This window comes from Equus quagga, chromosome 12 (assembly GCF_021613505.1).
Source record: "Equus quagga isolate Etosha38 chromosome 12, UCLA_HA_Equagga_1.0, whole genome shotgun sequence".
Classification (NCBI taxonomy): Eukaryota; Metazoa; Chordata; class Mammalia; order Perissodactyla; family Equidae; genus Equus; species Equus quagga.
The window spans coordinates 10,621,438-10,640,240 of NC_060278.1; the positions used below are offsets into that span (position 1 = coordinate 10,621,438).

Consider the following 18,803-nt stretch of genomic DNA (forward strand, 5'->3'; position numbering starts at 1 on the left):
ATTTTTCCCCAACTGATTACATTTACTGGTTATATTAATTTAGAAGTATGTACATTCCTATTTAAAGTGTAATATTCAAATTCAAGTAAATTCATATATACTTTTTACATCTTCTTGTTCAAGTCTTTACTAATTGTGGAGTAAATAACATAAAATGGGACTTTTTCTGTACCTGGTCGTTTTAGCCATTCTCATCTGTGTAAGATCATTGTCTTTCTACTTCCTTTTCTCAAATACAGAAAGATTTAATTACATGTGTGTGCTAAAAAAACACGTTTTCCTTTTCTTTTGGTAAGGTCAAGAAATGACGCTTAAATAAAGTATTTAACAGTTCTTTGAAATGTGTCCTAAGTGTTCTCAAAAAATTGAGAAATTATAAAATACAGATGTAGACTTGAAAGAGGCTTTTGCTAAGAGTTACCAGGGCAGCCATCTGGCTTTGCCAGACGCTCATGCTGGCAAGTAAGGAATAATTTTTCCTGGTGAGTTACAATTCAGGATTGGACTTCTAGTGTTGCATATCTAGACGTTGACTTAAAAAAACTAAAGGCACAAGAGATTGAATAACATGTCTTAAATTTGATACTTTTGATTTCCAGTTCCAGCAGAATGGCAGGCAACAGATAGTAAAAAGAAGACATTCTTGGCATTAATGAGCCAAGTGTTCAGCTCAAGGTTTAGAGACAAGGAAGACGGAAAGTGAAGAGAAGTCTGTTTTTTAGTGAAACCTGCCTGTAATTGAGGGATATCCATGGGAAATTTTCTGTTGTCCAGAAGGAATTGGATGATAGCTAGGGTAATAATAGCAAGTCAGAATTTTGGAAGAAGTGCAGATAGAAAAGCCCAGAAACAACAAGAATCAAAAGTACAGCTTAGGCATATAGGCTAATGCCTTGACCTCTACTTCAGTCTATTCCATCATCATCTGTTCTCACACTGTATTGAAAGATTTGTCAATGGCAACGTGTCTCTGATTCTACCAAGGCGGTCATTGCAAAACTAGTATTTCATTTTTGGAAATTAAAACCAAACTGTTTTGGACTACATCTATTCTGTATAAGTCAAACTTTCTATCAGAATTTTCAGGAGTCACTATATGGCTACTCAACCAACTTATTTTGTAGAATTCATTAATGGTCACTTGCATTTTGTGTTTTTAAATATAAGTATGGTATAATCACCTTTGGGACAAAGTGGACTAGAAGACATTAATAAGAAAAATGTGTCTTCTCTTTTATTATGTAAGTCTTTCTATGAAAGCAATGACTTGATACAACAAAACATATAAAACTCTAAACCCTCAAATCTCGAGCCAAGAAAAAATAGTTGGCTTTCCTTTAAGGTCAACTGTTGTAATGTTGAGTTGGCCCCAAAGGGACCTAGTTTGGTTACCACCTTGGTTGGAATTAAGTATTTGGATCCTTTCAAATTGATTGTAAGTATACTATCCACTTGTATTCAGTAAAGCTAGACAAATGAGTAAGCTATTCCGTTCCTTTTGAAGCAGCATGGAACATCATGTTTGGATTCAGACTTGGGTTCAAATCCCTACTCTGCAAGTTATTTAGTCTCTGTTTCCTCTTCAGTACAATGGCATCTTGAAGGCTTGTTGTGAGAATTAAACTACATAATAAATTTATTGACTTACTGAATAATTATTTATTGAATGCCTGCTCTGTGCCAGGCATTGTTCCAGGTGGTCTGGATATCAGTGAACATGACAGAATTCCTGCTCTTCATTTTAGTGGGAGAGACACAAAACCAACATGTAAGCCAATAAAAACATAATTTTAAGTAGTGAGTGATAACTTCTATGAAGAAAAGTAAAGCCTGGCGTATATAGAAAATTTCCCCTAGCTTTTTATTATAATTTTCAAAGTACCATAGACACCTGTATGTCATCCATCATGCTTCAGCAATTAACATGCCGTTATATTTTCTTTATCCATCTATCTATATGCGTGTCTGAGTGTCTTGGTTTATTTTTTCCTCTGAACCATTTGAAAACTAAGTTGCATATATCATTATAATTAGTCCCTAAGTACTTCATTAAACATCTCTTAAGAATGAGGACATTCTTGGGGCTGGCCCCATGGCTGAGTGGTTAAGTTCGCGCACTCCGCTTTGGTGGCCCAGAGTTTCACCAGTTTGGATCCTGGGCATGGGCCTGGCACTGCTCATCAAGCCGTGCTGAGGCGGCATCCCACATAGCACAACCAGAAGGACCTACAACTAGAATATACAACTGTGTCCGGGGAGCTTTGGGGAGAAGAAGGAAAAAAAAAAAAAGGTTGGCAACAAATGTTAGCTCAGGTGCCAGTCTTTAAAAAAAAAAGAAAGAATTAGGACATTCTTTTATATAGTAGAGATTTAACTAACGTTAGTTCTTTTTCCTCCTAAACCTCATGGAGAGAGCAGTCATGGCTGTCTGTCATAACTAATCAGAAGTGGCTAAAGGATTGATAATATTTTCATGTCATCTGAACATAGAGAAAAGGCTGTATAAAGTGTCTTTGGGAAGATATTCTGATATATATTTACTATCGATTTATAGTATTTCAAATTGGATGATAGATATTTTGCAAGTGTATTTTTATGACCTTTCAGATTTTTAATTCTTGAAATCATAAAAATATGACACTAGTCTTCATTTAAGAAATATGCAAGGAAGAGTGAAAATATGCGTTGACTGAGGAGTTTGTTCACTTGCACGCTGTGCTGAGTGATTTTACATTATCTCATTTAGTCTTCATAGGAACCTTTCAAGAATGTAAAAATATAGAACAATTATAGAAGAAAATGTAATAATTTCTTTAAGTAAAAGAGTTTACTTAATTGCAACTGGACTATCGAGTGGCAAAGCAAGGACTTGAATCCAAGTCTAATGGCTTGTGAAACACGAGCAATTTCCGCTAAACCCTGTTGCTTTCTCAGTAGTTGAGTTAGCCACTCACTGCTTTAGAGGACTTCTCTCAGAGTAAATAGCTAGATTTGTAAGGGGAGGTGCTGATAGCTATTCCTTTACTAGGAAACGTCTTTTGAGCCACCTTTGTGATACACGATGGTAAAAATTCAGTTTAGTGTGGCAATATAAATAGGAGTTCTTTCTATGTGACACTCAGTCACTTTCTGCCCAGCATTGCTGTTTAACCGGTATTGGTATCTTACTCCATGCGTGCATGGGCCTTATTTTCTGTTATAGACTTCTTTAAGGGTCAGGACCTTGTCTTCTACTTCAGTGGTTCTCAAAGTTGAGTTGCATCACAATTGCCTCATTTCCGATTCAGAAGATCTGGGGTGGGTCTACAAATTTGCATTTCTAACACATTCCCTGCTGATACTAATGCTGCTGGTCTGGGGACCACACTTTGAGAACCCGTCTGGGGGCTGGCCCGTTGGCGCAGCGGTTAAGTTCGCACGTTCCACTTCTCGGCGGCCCGGGGTTTGCAGGTTTGGATCCCGGGTGCGGACATGGCATCACTTGGCGCGCCATGCTGTGGTAGGCGTCCCACAGAGAAAGTAGAGGAAGATGGGCACGGATGTTAGCTCAGGGCCAGGCTTCCTCAGCAAAAATGAGGAGGACTGGCAGTAGTTAGCTCAGGGCTAATCTTCCTCAAAAAAAAAAAAAAGAGAGAGAACCTGTCTGCCTTTTTGTCCCCTGATAGTATGTATCATGGTGCTTATCACTTCGCTTGTGTGTCCTCTCCTCTGCAAATCTTTCCTTGACTTCTATTTTGCTGAAACGTAGTTGTTTGCAAATGTTAGTGAGTGTAAGGATTGCCTGAGAAACTTGTTGACAAAGCAGATTTCTGATTGGACCCCAAAGCATTGGTATTGTAGCAAGCACCTTAGTTGTTAATGCAGATGATCCATGGACAGCAGTCTGTGAAATATTTGACTTACAGGGTCGACCACGTGCTCCTCATTGCCATGGCCGGATATTGTATTTGTCTCTGATTGTTTTTATACTATAGGGCCATTCTTTGTGTGTCTCTTTCTTACCAGAATCCCTGAAGGGAAGGGACTGTGTCTTATTCATCGTTAAAACTTAAAGCTTAGCACAGTGCAGTGTTAAAAAGCAATAGAGTGAGCACCGCCTGTGTAATCTAGCTGTGTGACCTTGGAGAATTTATTTAATGTCTCTGAGCCTCAGTTTCCTCTTTTATGCAATGATGGTAGTAATACTTACTTGCTATGGAACGTAACTCTCAGTTATATATAGTACTTACTGTAGTAATTTTTGTACAGAATGTACCCAGTAAAAAGAAACTGTTGCCACTGTTGTGGTTGTTGTTGTGTTATGGAAGAAGCAAAATAAATGTCTGATTTAATGAAAATCCCTAAATTAGGATTTTAGCATCCAAATGCAGGATGTGTATTTAACACTTCGTAAAGGTCTTTGCTTAATTGTCTCAATTAAATATCATTTTCTATGTTGGTATTTTAATAAAATATTGTGACGTAAACTGTGCCTTGGGCTTTGTCTCTCCCACAGGAAAACAAAGAAACCGCTTGGAACCAATGGACACCATCTTTGTTAAACAAGTTAAAGAAGGAGGGCCTGCGTTCGAAGCCGGCTTATGCACAGGTGGGGCTGGTCTTCTTCACCATCTTCTGGTTCTGTCTTAGTCCATTTCTTCCTTCTTCCATATGTCATGTCCCTCCAAATGTGTCTTCCTTTTTCTTCACGTCTGTTATTAGTATTTTGAGACCTAATTGATTGTATGTTTCTCGATACCCAAATGGGTGGATTTGAACAGAAATAATATATAAATTATAAATCTTGGGGTAAACTTTTAGTCACCACTCAGATAATGGACTCTTGGAGGCCCTTGTAAATAACCTATTTTGCATATAGCTAATTTTGACAGAGGGTTACAAAGTAGCAAAATGGTGATGATATTTATTGCCATAATTGAAATAATCTTGGATCTCCAAGTTCTGGAAACGCCTGATCTGCCAGAGGTGAATTGATGTATTTGCACTCCAGAGTGGCTTAAATGTTCAGTGCCATACAAGCCCAGCTTCGTCTGCAGGTGTCAGTGGAGGTGGTCTGATGGCTCTTTGCCCTCAAACATTTTGTGATTTGTGATTTTAATAAAAACTAGAGATTTTGGTTAGATTAATGCACACTAAAACCGTTACTCTTTTCTCATATTTTTAAACATGAAGTAATTTTAAGTTGGAATTAGTGAAAAGCTATTTTTTATTGCCTTTTGAATAAAATGTTGTCTTTTGATCTACAAATATAAGTAGTGAGTATCATTGCTAAGATTTCTTAGGATGCACTATTAATTTATTGTACCTTAATTAATTATCTTTTTCATCATTCTTAAAATAAGCCTAATTTCAATATCATAAATATGTATATTGATGTACATATGGGATCCATTACCTGGAGTGTATCATCTGTCATGTTCTAAGCCTCATACAATTGGGAAGATGAAGTGGAGATGCTGTGATAAGCACACAAAAAGGATGTTTTTTTCTATTTTCCTTTTTTCCCCTGTCATTTCTCTCCTCTTCTTTTCCTTTCTGCTCCTCTGAGTTTTTCTGTGTAATCTACATGTCCTTTTCCCCATTAAAAGGAAGAACAAGTTAATATATAGAAAGTCAAAGTGATATGCATACCCATATTTAAGTTCTGTAATATAGCAGTAATCAATAAACTAAATAGATTGGGAGAACACTACAAGGAGATCAGTTGGACTAAAACTAGAGTGCCCCGAGGTAATAAAGACAATGAATTGTTTAAGCCTGTTGAATAGTGTTTCTCCAACAGAAATGACAGAGTAAACAGGAATAATTAGTTGTTCTACAACTCAGAAAACAGTAGATGGGGCACAAATGGTATAGCTGTGTTCGCTTGGTGGCTACATCGTTTGAGGCTTCTAAATTCATCAATGACTAAGACTCATTTAAAACATGGCTATATTTCATAAGATGCTGGATATACTAAAATTCAGATTCATTTTCATAAAAGATACTTTCAAAAACAATGAGCAAAGATATATCAAAAATAAGAACATTACTCAAGAAATATTTGAAAAAGTATTCAGAAGTGACTTTCTTTAGGAATTCCTCATGTGGTTTTTTATTCTTCTTTGAAGGTGACCGAATTATAAAAGTCAATGGAGAAAGTGTTATTGGAAAGACCTATTCCCAAGTAATTGCTTTGATTCAGAACAGGTAAGATTCTTAAAACATGATTAATTTTGGCCGCAGATGGGTTTTATAAATCAATGAGGCAGGTAGATTTAATACAGTATTGTATTCCTGTAGGGAATTAGTGTGATGTGAAGATAGAGAATTTTCTCTTAAAGTGATAATACATTTGAGTTGCCAAGAAGGAACTACCTAAGAATAGCTTAGTTGGTGCCTTTGCTTTGGCAGATTTATCAGATTTGTGATTAAAATTCTTTAGAGTCTAAGAGGCACATATTTGAGATTTACTGCAAGTTTCAATTGAAGGGACAAGCAAATGTATACTTTGTTTCTAATAAGTATATAAATGAATGCATATATAATTTTAAAGACTCTTATTGAGATAATTTATCTGTAAATAGCTTATTGAGTAAGATTCTCAGCTCAGATGTCTTCATTGGTTTTAACCAAGACAGCAAGGAATTTTCTTTTAATCCATATGGCTACCTATACTCTGCAGAATGATAGAATTTTGAGTTCTAAGGTAAATAAATATGTATAGAGTGACTATCTATAGGACCTTAAAGTTAATTTAGTCCCGCTGTATTTCTATCACACCCCTAGAAGATTTTTTAACATTACAAATAAAGAAATCAAAAGCCAAAGAGGTTGCCATACTGAATTTTGTCAAGAGTAGGCCATGACTCTGGAGTCCGATTTCCAGATCATCACTATTGTAAGAGGTTCTTCCCAGATTCAAATATAGTGACTTTTGATTCTCTGTTGCCTATGTTACTCATATCTACTTGTCTAGAATTGAATCGTTCTTTATTTTCTGAAGATTTTTATCAAGCTCCTCTAACTGTGTCTAAAGCAGTTCGTGCTGTAATGTAAACGATTTACACTAATGCTTTAATCCATTGTCATTTTTGCAATTAAATGATGTGATCATGATTTATTGATCTCACCATATTCTCAATACTGTTTTCATATTTAATGGCATTCTTTGAGAAAGCAAATCTGAGAAACCTTGCCTCTAATGTTGGATTCTGGGTGTTCCTGGCAGTGACACCTATTTGGTCTTAAAGGACTGATGAGACTGATGGGGACTGGTGAAGAATTTAAAACCTCTCCAGAGGCAGCGGGGAGATCCACCCCCAATTTTTTTCCTTAAAATAATTTAGACCATCCTAAATACACCAATATGTTTTGTCAGCCTGTAATTTCAGGATCTCAAGTGTATTTGCTAACATCTCTTCTTTAAAAGTATTATTTTTCCACGTAACCATAACTTAATCTTTGTTTTCCTCAAAATCTACATTAATTTTTTTGTTGCTGGTGCAGTTCATCTTTCAGAGTCATAACGCTTTGGAGTGACAGTCTTAATTTTTCAGCCAATAAAGCAATTTGAAAAATAGAGAAATCGTGTTTTTTCATTATCCTATTTTCTTTTAAAAAATTGTGTTCCTTTTGTCTGCAGTTGGTAGCAAATGAATAATAATACAGCACAAAGCCATTGAGATTCTGCACTGTATTAATGTAAAAATGTATCCTTGCAGAATAATTTATCTAAACATCAGTAGGTATTTTGTACCAACTCTGCGTGTTGAAATACAAGTGCCTACATATTTTACTAGTTAAATTTATTTGAACCTGTGGTTCTTATTGGTTTACTATTCTCAGCATTTATGAACCTAAAAATAGGGTTCCAATCTGTCAAAGAAAGGCACCAGTAAATTATTCGATTTTGTTTCCTTTTTTTGTTGTTTGTTTGTTTTTTAATCTCTTGATTGTGTTGGGGGGAAATCTTTCTGATGTTGTCAGATTAGATATTGAAGCACTGGGTGGGGAGAGCACCACCATTCCAGCCTGATCCAAATGTAATTACAGATCACAGGACTCAGTGTAATCTACCCCTTTGAACTTTTTAAACCTAGAGAAACTTCTCTATTATTTTTAACAGGAAATTTACACTACCAAAATAAAATGAGACTTTGAGCTGTTTCTATAAAGGCTCTAAAATTAAATCATAGAGAAGAAAGTAAATAGTTGAGATGCTATATACTTTTTAAAATAAGGAGACATTTTGATAGTTTTGATACCTCTGAGGCCAACAGGGAATATTTCAAAATTTGGATGTTTAATATTGCTTAAAATATTAAATTGAGGATTCTTTGGTTATTTTTATGTTAACGTATTTTTAACTTGATAAATAGAATATGTGGTCAAAATTTGTAATTTGTCCTGTGAGCTGAAGTAATTATATAAGTAATTATCTACTGACGGGTTTTGTTGCAGGACAAATATACTTTATAATATACTTTATATTTCTAAATTAGAAACACATTATAAAGAAGACTTGACTGATTATGAAAAGCTGAAACATATGGCAGGGTGCCCTCTGTCATGTATAATTAGCTTATTATATATAAAAGTGACTTCATTTTAATGGTTTGGATTTGAAAAGTAAAGATTTAAAAAATTAAAAATTAAACTCTTAAGCAACTTAAAAAATACTTCTGAGTTAACTATTTTTCCTTTATGCCTTTTCTATACACTTCCACTTCTCCTAAAATAGTGTATATATATTCAATTTCAGTGATACAACATTGGAACTTAGTGTTATGCCAAAAGATGAAGACATTCTCCAAGTGGTAAGTTTTATTTGTTCAAATATGAATTGCTTTATAGTCACGGATGTTAATAAAAATCCTTTAAAGATGGAGGTGAATTGAATTTAAAAAAAGAATCTAGGAAAAAAACCCCCAAACTCTCTGTTTCATTTAGCAGAGTCTGGAATTCTCTACATTTTATCCCCCTCAAAAAAATCATTGTTAACTTTTTGCGATTAAGTGACATGAGAATGTTTTATTGATTCCACAGTGAACTCTTATTGTTGTTGTTTAGAATGAGATTTCTAAAGGGTTTGCCCCAGTGTTGCATTCTAGGTAGTCCTTGACCAAAAGCCAAAACTCAGGGTACAAGTACATATCCCCAGGAATTAAAATATCTTTTTTTTTTTTAAATGTAAGGACAGGAATTTTATAAAAGCCGTTCCTTAATTTTCCAATAACTATTAGTGTTTGTAAATTTACTTACCAAGTAATTTGGTTGTGTCAATTCATTCCATTGGAAGTAATGTTCATAATAACTGGAGTCTACAACTTAAGGGAGAAATATGTGAGGGCCTTAGAGAGCAAATGAAACTATATTGTTGAAAACTTTAGCATTTATAAAGTCTAAAATATTTTTCCTATTTTTAGAAAGAAAATAAATTGGATAGAATAATACTTAACTCCTTTATTAATCCTAAATATTGCTGAAAGTAAAGAGATGATAAAATATATAAATTTCGTTCAAGAAAATAAAACTTTCCCACAGTTGACATTGCAGTTAAGTAGAATAAGACAGCATGAGCAAAACCTTTTAAGTAACATTCTGCAAACTAACACATCTAGGAAATGGCCACTGAAGTTTGTGTTTTTTTTAAATTTCCTTTAGTATTCTGAATAGTTGGGTTTTTTTCTTATTTGAGAAAAATAGGGAACTTATGGAGTCTCTGTGATGGGAATGGAAATGGTAAAGTCATGTTTTTGATTTGTAAGACATCAGTTCGAATCTAGCTCAGCTAAAGTCCGAAATAATCTTCCGTAAACAATTTTTTACAAAAATATCAGTAAAGCTAATCATAATGATTCAATTTATTCACTGACATGTAAAATAGAATTACCTGAAATCTATGGAGGTCAACCTTGTGTTTTCAATGTGTGTTGATTGTATTTAGGAATGGCTTTACGCTGATAGCAGATTACTCTTCTTAAGTGCACAGTTCTGTTGGCGTTGGGGCGTCTTAACAAGGAAGGTGTCACTATCCACAGTAGTTCTCCTTGGCACGTGGAGCTAGTTGTGGAGTGCCTCTCCACTTGATTCAGCAAGGTAGCAGACATAACCACTGAAGGCAATGCAAGTCACTGGATTAGAGATAAATAGGGGATTCGCCTCTCGTGCTCCACTTACACACTTACATCTTACTAGGAGATGACGCAGAGACAGTAGGGAAGGCTTTTCTTGAATCTTTCTTGCAATCTGATGACTCAAACACAGATGGACTTCCAAATGGAACTGTTTTCTCATCTTCAGAAGCTTCTTTCCGTGCCAAGGTGAAGGCACTGGTTGGACGCTATTTCGAATAGTTCTCATTTCACAGAATGGGCTGGCATTGTACTAAGTTCCTAGGGAAGGAATCAAATCGGATTCATCATGCTAGCCTGCTGTGTGGTTGATGAAGAGCAGCAACAGTGGAAGTAGCAGCAGTGGAAGGAATAATCTTCTAATGATGTGATCAGTGGAAAATTAGGTTTATCTGCCTTTTTATATTTTGTTTAAGACAAACGCACTTAAATAACAGTAAAATACAAAGTGTTGCAAACACAGGGAAAAATTCGTTCACTAGACTGACATGAGCAAACAGATCTTCAAGATTCATCAGTAGAGGATTCTGTTACATTGTAACAAAATTCATTTTAAAAGCATATTATTTGAATTATTTTAATCATAAGAAATTAAAAGCCCATACCCTTAATGAGAAAAGAAAATCCCGCTTTTAAACCCAGCCTTCATTCACATTTGAATGTGCTATAATTCATTAGGAAATCAAAGGAGTATATATAATTAATGAGTACTATGCGTTTTCCCTAAATGACATTAGGATGTGGCAGCTTCTTTTCCACATAAATGTTTTTAGCTAGAATATCTACAAATACCACTTTTTAAAGCTATTATAAAACACAAAGAGAATCTGGGATTTAAAAAACCATATGTAGAAATACTTCTCTCTCTCTAACAGATTCTAGAGCTAAAATGTTCTATCATGGGCCTTCACAAGTATTTTTATTCATCTTAAGTCTGTTACCCAAAATATATGCTTGTGAGGAGGTATTGGTCCCTGTGAGGTTGAATATTCATTGTAAAGAAAAGTAAACATGAACATTTTTACAGCCACTGTAAAATTATTTACCCAAGGTAAAGCCTGTCAGAGTGTATATGTGTTTGCCTGGCAACAGCAAGCCTGGGCATCCTTGGGACTTTGGTTCCTGAAGTGATGTGTGGACCAAATTGTTCTAGAGGTCCTCAGCTCACCTTTGAGAGGTGGCATAGACAATTTATTTAGTTTAAAATTTTACTCCTGTAAAGACAGGTATATAACAATAAATTTCATAATTTATAGATGACCGTGATATAATGTTGAAAAACGTGAAGTAAAGTTAAGAACAATTCATGACATTTTTCAACTAGTACTGGTAATACTCCTCCCGTGTTTGGCGGCCTCATTTTTTAAATCAATATATATTTTCTGGATTAACAACATGAATAGTATTACATTCATTTAGTCATTTTGACAGTATTTTATAATGTTTTAGACTGTGCTGTCTTAGGTTTAGATTTTTAAGGTGTCCTTATAAAATATAAAGCATTTCCTCTTTCAGTTTCAAGAAAACAAAATGCTTTTGTTACCCTCTCAAATGTCTGTGTATGAATGAAACAGCCAATCCCATCACGTCATCTACACAGTGATGCTGACTAGATCCTTCATCACGTCATCTACACAGTGATGCTGACTGGATCCTTCATCACGTCATCTACACAGTGATGCTGACTGGTCCTTGAATGGACTCATGATGGGAGACTAGATCCAAGCATTCCTCTCAGTGGCTGCCTCGAGATATTTTGTTAAGCATTTGACTCAGTGGGCTCAAAATTAAATTTAGTTGATCGGTTCTGATCACTGTGGAGATTTTTGGATATGTCTATTGTTTGAGCAGGATATTTTGAGCCTAATTCCTGCTGTTCTGTGTTCAACACAGCAAAGTTAAACAACTTTTCTAGTATAACCCAGGCAGGTCTGAGACTAACACTTCTCCTCTGAACCGCAGTCCTATCCTGCCATTGGGTACCAATGTGGCGTGTAAGTGGCTTACCACAGTCACACTGCTGGTTAGCATCAGGGCTTTATTCCAGCTCACATCTCTGGGCTGCATCCATGCCCTACTTGCCACTCCATGAAAATGTGGTATAAATTGAAAAACGTAATTTAACCCAAGTTTTTTTTTTTGGATTTGTTAGAATCACATTCAAAATAATCATAATCAGTATAATATTCTATTTAAAATTAGGTCTCCATTTGTCAAGTGTGGATCAAGGTGGTCCTTCCTAGAGTGAGGGAAGCAAGAGTAGGAATTCTCGAAGGTTCTTTCCTACTTTGTTCTTTTTAAAAATCTCTTTTTAAGTAATTAGAAGAATAGTACATGCTTGTTAGCATGTTTCTAATATTTTAGAAAGGTATAAAATAGAAAGTGCTTCCCCATTCACGCCATCCCCTTCTCCCATGCCCTGCCGTGGCATGGTTGGCATTTATTTTACTGAACAGACAGACATGTGGTTACTTTTGCTTTTATCATAGGTAAAGGCATTAAATTAACAGGACAGTCTCAGTAATCTTATTTATTCTCTAGGTTTTTTCTCTTTTGTTTGGTTTGTTTTTACTATTTAGTAGCATAAATATCATATGTATGGTAATAGTGATTTTATGTAGCTCTGCTAAAACTGAACTGAAAGAGTATTTTAAGATTATTTAGTTACTGTTAGGCACTGTCCATATAATCGAGATCCAGACTGTTAATATTAAATTTTACTTAATATGCTCTTTGTGCTTCTAATTCCAAATGAAGAATTCTGTGGGTCATCTTTCTTTCCTTGCTTTGTTTGCCCCTAGCCCCCTTTTTAGGAACTTTCTGGATCTATAGGCATAATAAAGCTGCTACTATTCTATTCTCATTAATTTTCAATTTTCAAATACAAGCTTTTAAACTACTAAACTACTGTAATATAAAACTTAAGTACAAGGATAAAGGAAATTTAAGAAAGAATGTGGAGTGGTATATAAAATGGCTGAATGAAAAAATTGGCTAAAATTTTTTGTTATATCCTACTGCGTTCACAAGAGTTAGTCAATTGGGGAAAATTTGTGTTGTCGAATTCCATCAAAACATCTGCATATGTTGTGAAGTTTCCATTTGGACTTAAACGTAAAAATCAAAATTATTAAGAGTCGAATATGCAATTCTGAAGACATTTATTTCAAAAATTTCTAGGCCATACCATTTCAGACAAATTTATTAATACAAGATGACTTTGACATCATTATATAAGAATATAAATTGGCATCACTATATATAAATTACTTTGTCTAAATGGTATTTTATGCTCTTTAACTGGTGCCCACTGACAATTCAAAGATCCCCAGTTTGGTGCTTTTTGACCAAGCACTTAAGAGAAGGCCTGCCACGGTTATAGTTTTCACTTCTGTTCCCAGAATATAAAGCCTTTACACTGGGTTCCATGTTGACCTCAAAGAGTTGCATATTATAATCCATTCCAGATGGTCCACCCCAGTGTTTGCCCAAGGCCTGATGAACACCTTCCTCCTGGAAGGAGTCTGAAGCCTTTCTTAGTGGGCAGTTTGTTTCCTAGTGGAACACTGAAGTCATCATGGGAGAAGAGGATTCCTTATAATGCATATTGCCTATTCCTAATTTACTTCCTTCAGCTTAATTCTGGAGCTAATTTGTGTCTGTCCCATGCCTCTCAGAATAGCCATAGAAGTTTATTCCCATAGAGTAATTCCCAGGTATGTCCATGACCTACCTGAAACCCAAACGAGGCTACAGCGGCCTGAGGGCACCACTCATTTCCCCATGGATGTTAACTAAGTGGTATTGGTTCCCAAACTTTATGAGAATGAGGAACTTTTAAACAGACGGATAGATAGATAGATAGATAGGTAGATGATAGATAGATAGATAAACTTTTTTAGTGTTCACGAACTGAAAGAACAGATGAGGAAATTCAGTAATGCTCTTGAATGAATTTATATTTTATTTCTGTCAACTGTGTCTGCTTCCATTAGACAGTAGTACTGTGTATGTAGGACATGCTGTTCAGGCAGTCCACTGTTAATACGTGGTCCGTGTGTGTGTATTTAAGGACTCTTTGCCATAACTTTACCCAGCACTGAGGACCCATGAATATAGACTATTTAGTATTTAGAGTTCCTATATAGGAATCTTAGAGGTGTCTGAAGTATGTCAAATATTTTTTTAAGTATTTAATAGTTCTGGTTATATACTTCTATTATCAAAAGATAATATTCCTCCCCAAATTTGAATAAAGTAGGTATCTTTAAGTTATTACTTCTAGAACAGCATTCTCAGTAGAAACTCTAACCATGTTAAAACCCCTGGAAAAAATGGATTCCATGGCCAAATAAGTTTATAATTTCCCTCTGAGTTTTACAATGTACATTAACATAATAGAAGTTTTGAGAAGTCAAGAAGCCTACCAACCAGCCTTTCCCTACATCACTGACCACAGAGAACCTTCCTCCACATGCCCCCTTTTCAGGCGATGCTTAATAAAATTGCACAGACATGCTGTGGGAAGTACTGTACCAGAGAGTTCACTCATCCAGACAGCTTTCCTGTCATGGAAAAGTGTCGGTGTGATTGTAGTCAGCATTAAAAAGATAGGCTTGTTGTGTCAATGGTACATACCCAAAATGTGTATTTTGATTGACTGTATTCATGCCTTCAAAATATTACGGCATGCATGCTTTCTTTTATCTACTTGGCTTTAAATTCTCACTGCCTTCTGGTTTGTGTTTTATGCTATTTATTATAGGTTAAGAATTACTCTAGAAGTAATATTTTTTATGTCTTTTCAGTAGTTATTTTCATAAACTAATAAATCAGGATGAAAGGTACAGTGTTGAAAGATCTTAGTTTTTGAGTGAAATCTGTTTAATAAAAGTCCTTCTTTTTTTCCCAAATCATAGCGTAAGGCAGCTGCAGTCAGCTGACAGCTTGTGGTCATGCTCTGATTTACAGGAGAAGGAGGAGGTTGTACTATTTCAAATGCATAATAGAGCATTCGTTTCGTCATCTGGAAGCAGAGATGGAAGAAGCTCAGGGGAAATGAGAGACATCAATGTTGCTGTTGAGGAAGGGAAGCTTTGTAGCATGTTATCAGACAGCAGTGCATATTGAAGAAAATATCTGTTAGCAGAGCATGTCACCAGATGTATTTTACTTGCAAGAATAGTAGATAAATCAAATAAGAACCAGATGAAAGCCTGAGAAAAAGATGCTCAGAAGGATACTGAAGTTATTCTTTATGCTTCACTGCCCTTTACCTCTCTTGGTACCTTCCAGAGAAATCAGTATAGATGTATTTTTAGCTTGCTGTTTCCAGCATCAATATGACAACATGATTCTGTCTTTATATCAGTAAGCAGCTTCTACTATGTTTTCCTATTTTCTGCTAGCTACAATTTACAAAGGATGTCACAGCTCTGGTAAGAAACGCACAGAAGCCATTTGCTTGCTTTCTAAGTCCTGTTTTGTAGAGATTTGTAATAAGCCAATCTATTAAAACTGTAAGTTTGCTTAGTGAAATCCCTCCATAGTTTAATCTTACTAATTTGCAGAATGTGTTGTGATATATGGTTTGCCTTATTTTTTATTTTTATGTTGGATTGCTTTTGTATCCTGTACATAGCTGGTGTTAAAGCATACTATTTATCTGCATCTGTATTTTTTTTAAGTATCTCACCCTCTCTCTTTCCCTAGCACTTTGCTGCTATGTTTGTGGCTGCACTTGAGCTTTGCAAGCTGTGTAATGCAAAGACAGGATATGATGATAGTCGTGAATTAAGCTTGTTTTGATTAGGGGAGGCTATGGAATATGATACCACACCTAACTGTCTCAGATGCTGACCCTAGTCCCGAGCTACATCGCTCTGTTTTCCACACTCTCTGTATTTAATTTCAGTTATTCTTAAGTTTTTAAAAATACTGCTAGGTAATTTCACAAGTAATGGATGAAAAATAATTTGAGCTGCTTGCCTGCCTGTTAGTAACAGAGAGATGTCTCCTTATAATAAGTAAAAGAGACCAAATAAATTCGTATCATATAATTTTGCATTAGCTTAAGATAAAATATATAAATTATATATAGAAAGATGAATTAACTCTTTCCTATCTTATGCCTTTAATATATGTTCTTAGTTTTTTAAACATGCATATTCCTCTCTTATTTTAGATATTAAAATATTTAGCGTGGCTGTTGAAGGACTTAATTTATCAAAGTGAATTATTTTTAGGGCCTCAGCAATCATTAATTGACGTTGATACTGTTCAATAAGTTACATTTAATTTATGATAGCAGTAGCACTTAAAATAAAAATGTGTTTGATTAAGATTGTTAATATTTTCACCACTCTGGCAAAAGATCAGCATCTTGTTTTGCTGAGATTTCTCAGGCAGCCATTTAACCTGTCGACTGCTGGAAAATCCTAAAACTTGAATGGGAAAAATTTTAGAAGCAACATGGCTATAGCTCCTTGGTAGGGGCAAAATTTGGTGTGTTTCAGATCTTTTGAGAAAACAGGCAATTGTAATTCGCCTTTTTGCAGATTCTACAATTTATTTGATTTCTGAGAGTCTAGCCCTTTTCTATACTTGTGGAGCACCCTATGTTGTGTTTGTATGCATGCTTTAGTGAATGTCATGCAGGAACAAGGTAGGGCACAGTGACATGAAATAGTGCACTGCAAGAGTGGAAATGATTGTGCTTTTTGCGAATTTCACGTGACACTTTGCTCTCATTTCCATGTAGGCGTATTCTCAAGATGCCTACCTAAAAGGCAATGAAGCTTACAGTGGCAATGCCCGCAATATACCTGAACCTCCACCGCTTTGCTATCCCTGGCTGCCATCCGCCCCGTCAGCCATGGCACAGCCAGTTGAAATATCTCCTCCAGACTCATCATCGAGCAAACAGCAAACCAGTACACCAGTACTGACGCAACCCGGCAGGGCCTATAGAATGGAAATACAAGTGCCTCCATCACCAACAGATGTTGCAAAGTCAAACACGGCAGTGTGTGTTTGCAATGAGAGTGTAAGGACTGTCATTGTACCTTCTGAGAAGGTTGTAGATTTATTAACTAGTAGAAACAACCACACAGTTCCTTCACACAGGACTGAAGAAGTGAGGTATGGCCTAAGTGAGCAGACCTCCTTAAAAACAGTGTCAAGAACCACATCACCATCCTCATCCATTCCCACGGCCCATCTAATTCATCAGACTACAGGCCCCAGGTCGTTGGAAGCTTCTGGGATTTTACTTAAATCTGGCAATTACAGTGGACATTCAGAAGGAATCTCAAGCAATAGATCTCAGGCTGTGGATTCTCCTTCTGCATCTGTTAACCACTATTCTCCAAATTCCCATCAGCACATAGACTGGAAAAACTATAAAACTTACAAAGAGTATATCGATAACAGACGATTGCACATAGGTTGTCGGACAATTCAAGAAAGATTAGATAGTTTAAGAGCAGCATCTCAGGGCACAGCAGATTATAACCAGGTGGTACCGAACCGCACTACTTTGCAGGTACGACGTCGAAGCACCTCTCATGATCGAGTGCCCCAGTCGGTTCAGATTCGGCAACGCAGTGTGTCCCAGGAAAGGCTGGAGGATTCTGTGTTAATGAAGTATTGTCCAAGAAGTGCGTCTCAAGGAGCACTGACGTCTCCATCTGTTAGTTTTAGTAATCATAGGACTCGTTCTTGGGATTATATTGAGGGACAGGGTGAGAGCTTAGAAAATAATTCTGAAAGTCAAATACCTGATTCAAATGGAGAACGAAAACAGACTTATAAGTGGAGTGGATTCACTGAACAGGACGATCGACGAGGTATTTATGAAAGACCGAGGCAGCAGGAAATTCATAAATCTTTCCGAGGTTCCAATTTTACTGTGGCTCCGAGTATTGTTAATTCTGATAACAGGCGAATGAGTGGCAGAGGAGTGGGAGCACAGTTTAAAAAAATTCCATCCGATCTAAAGACAACGCAGTCAAACAGAAATTTTCAGACTACTTGTGGAATGTCACTGCCTCGAGGTGTTTCACAAGACAGGTCACCTCTTGTGAAAGTCCGAAGTAATTCTCTGAAAGCGCCTTCTACGCATGTCACAAAACCATCCTTTAGCCAGAACTCGTTTGTTTCTATCAAAGACCAAAGACCGATAAATCACTTGCATCAAAACAGTCTATTGAATCAGCAGACGTGGTTAAGAACTGAAAGTGCGCCCGATCACCAGGTGGAGACCGGGAAGCCCCCCACTTCATCAGCGAGTGAGAACTCTGGCACTTCAGATTTAGAGTTACCTGTCACTCAAAGCAATCAGGATTCAAATTTACAAGAGGCTGAAATTCAGCAGTCAAATACTTTAGATAATAAAGAAACTGTCGTCCTGCGAGAAAAACCTCCATCTGGTCGTCAAACACCGCAGCCTTTAAGGCATCAGTCGTACATCTTGGCAGTCAATGACCAGGACACCGGGTCAGACACCACCTGCTGGCTGCCTAATGATGCGCGTCGAGAGGTCCACATAAAACGAATGGAGGAAAGGAAGGCCTCAAGTACCAGTCCGCCGGGCGATTCCTTGGCGTCCATCCCATTTATAGGTGAGCTCATTCATAGTCATTGGCTATTATGTCGAACATTGAACAAATCTGCTCAGCCAAGTATTAT

General features: G+C 36.3%; 1 protein-coding gene across 6 annotated transcripts in view; it reads left to right on the forward strand.

Annotated features, from left to right (window-relative positions):
* The window catches only part of ARHGAP21 (Rho GTPase activating protein 21), a 132,991-nt gene that overhangs the window by 79,181 nt on the left and 35,007 nt on the right, over positions 1-18,803 (forward strand). For 4 of the 6 annotated variants that reach the window (XM_046678338.1, XM_046678337.1, XM_046678340.1 and 1 more), the window contains exons 5-9: positions 4,496-4,588; positions 6,111-6,189; positions 8,744-8,798; positions 15,524-15,553; positions 16,876-18,736. In XM_046678338.1, coding sequence (XP_046534294.1) covers positions 4,496-4,588; positions 6,111-6,189; positions 8,744-8,798; positions 15,524-15,553; positions 16,876-18,736 — 2,118 coding nt within the window. The remainder of the gene's footprint in view (positions 1-4,495; positions 4,589-6,110; positions 6,190-8,743; positions 8,799-15,523; positions 15,554-16,875; positions 18,737-18,803) is intronic. The other 2 variants (XM_046678342.1, XM_046678343.1) reach the window with 1 other exon arrangement.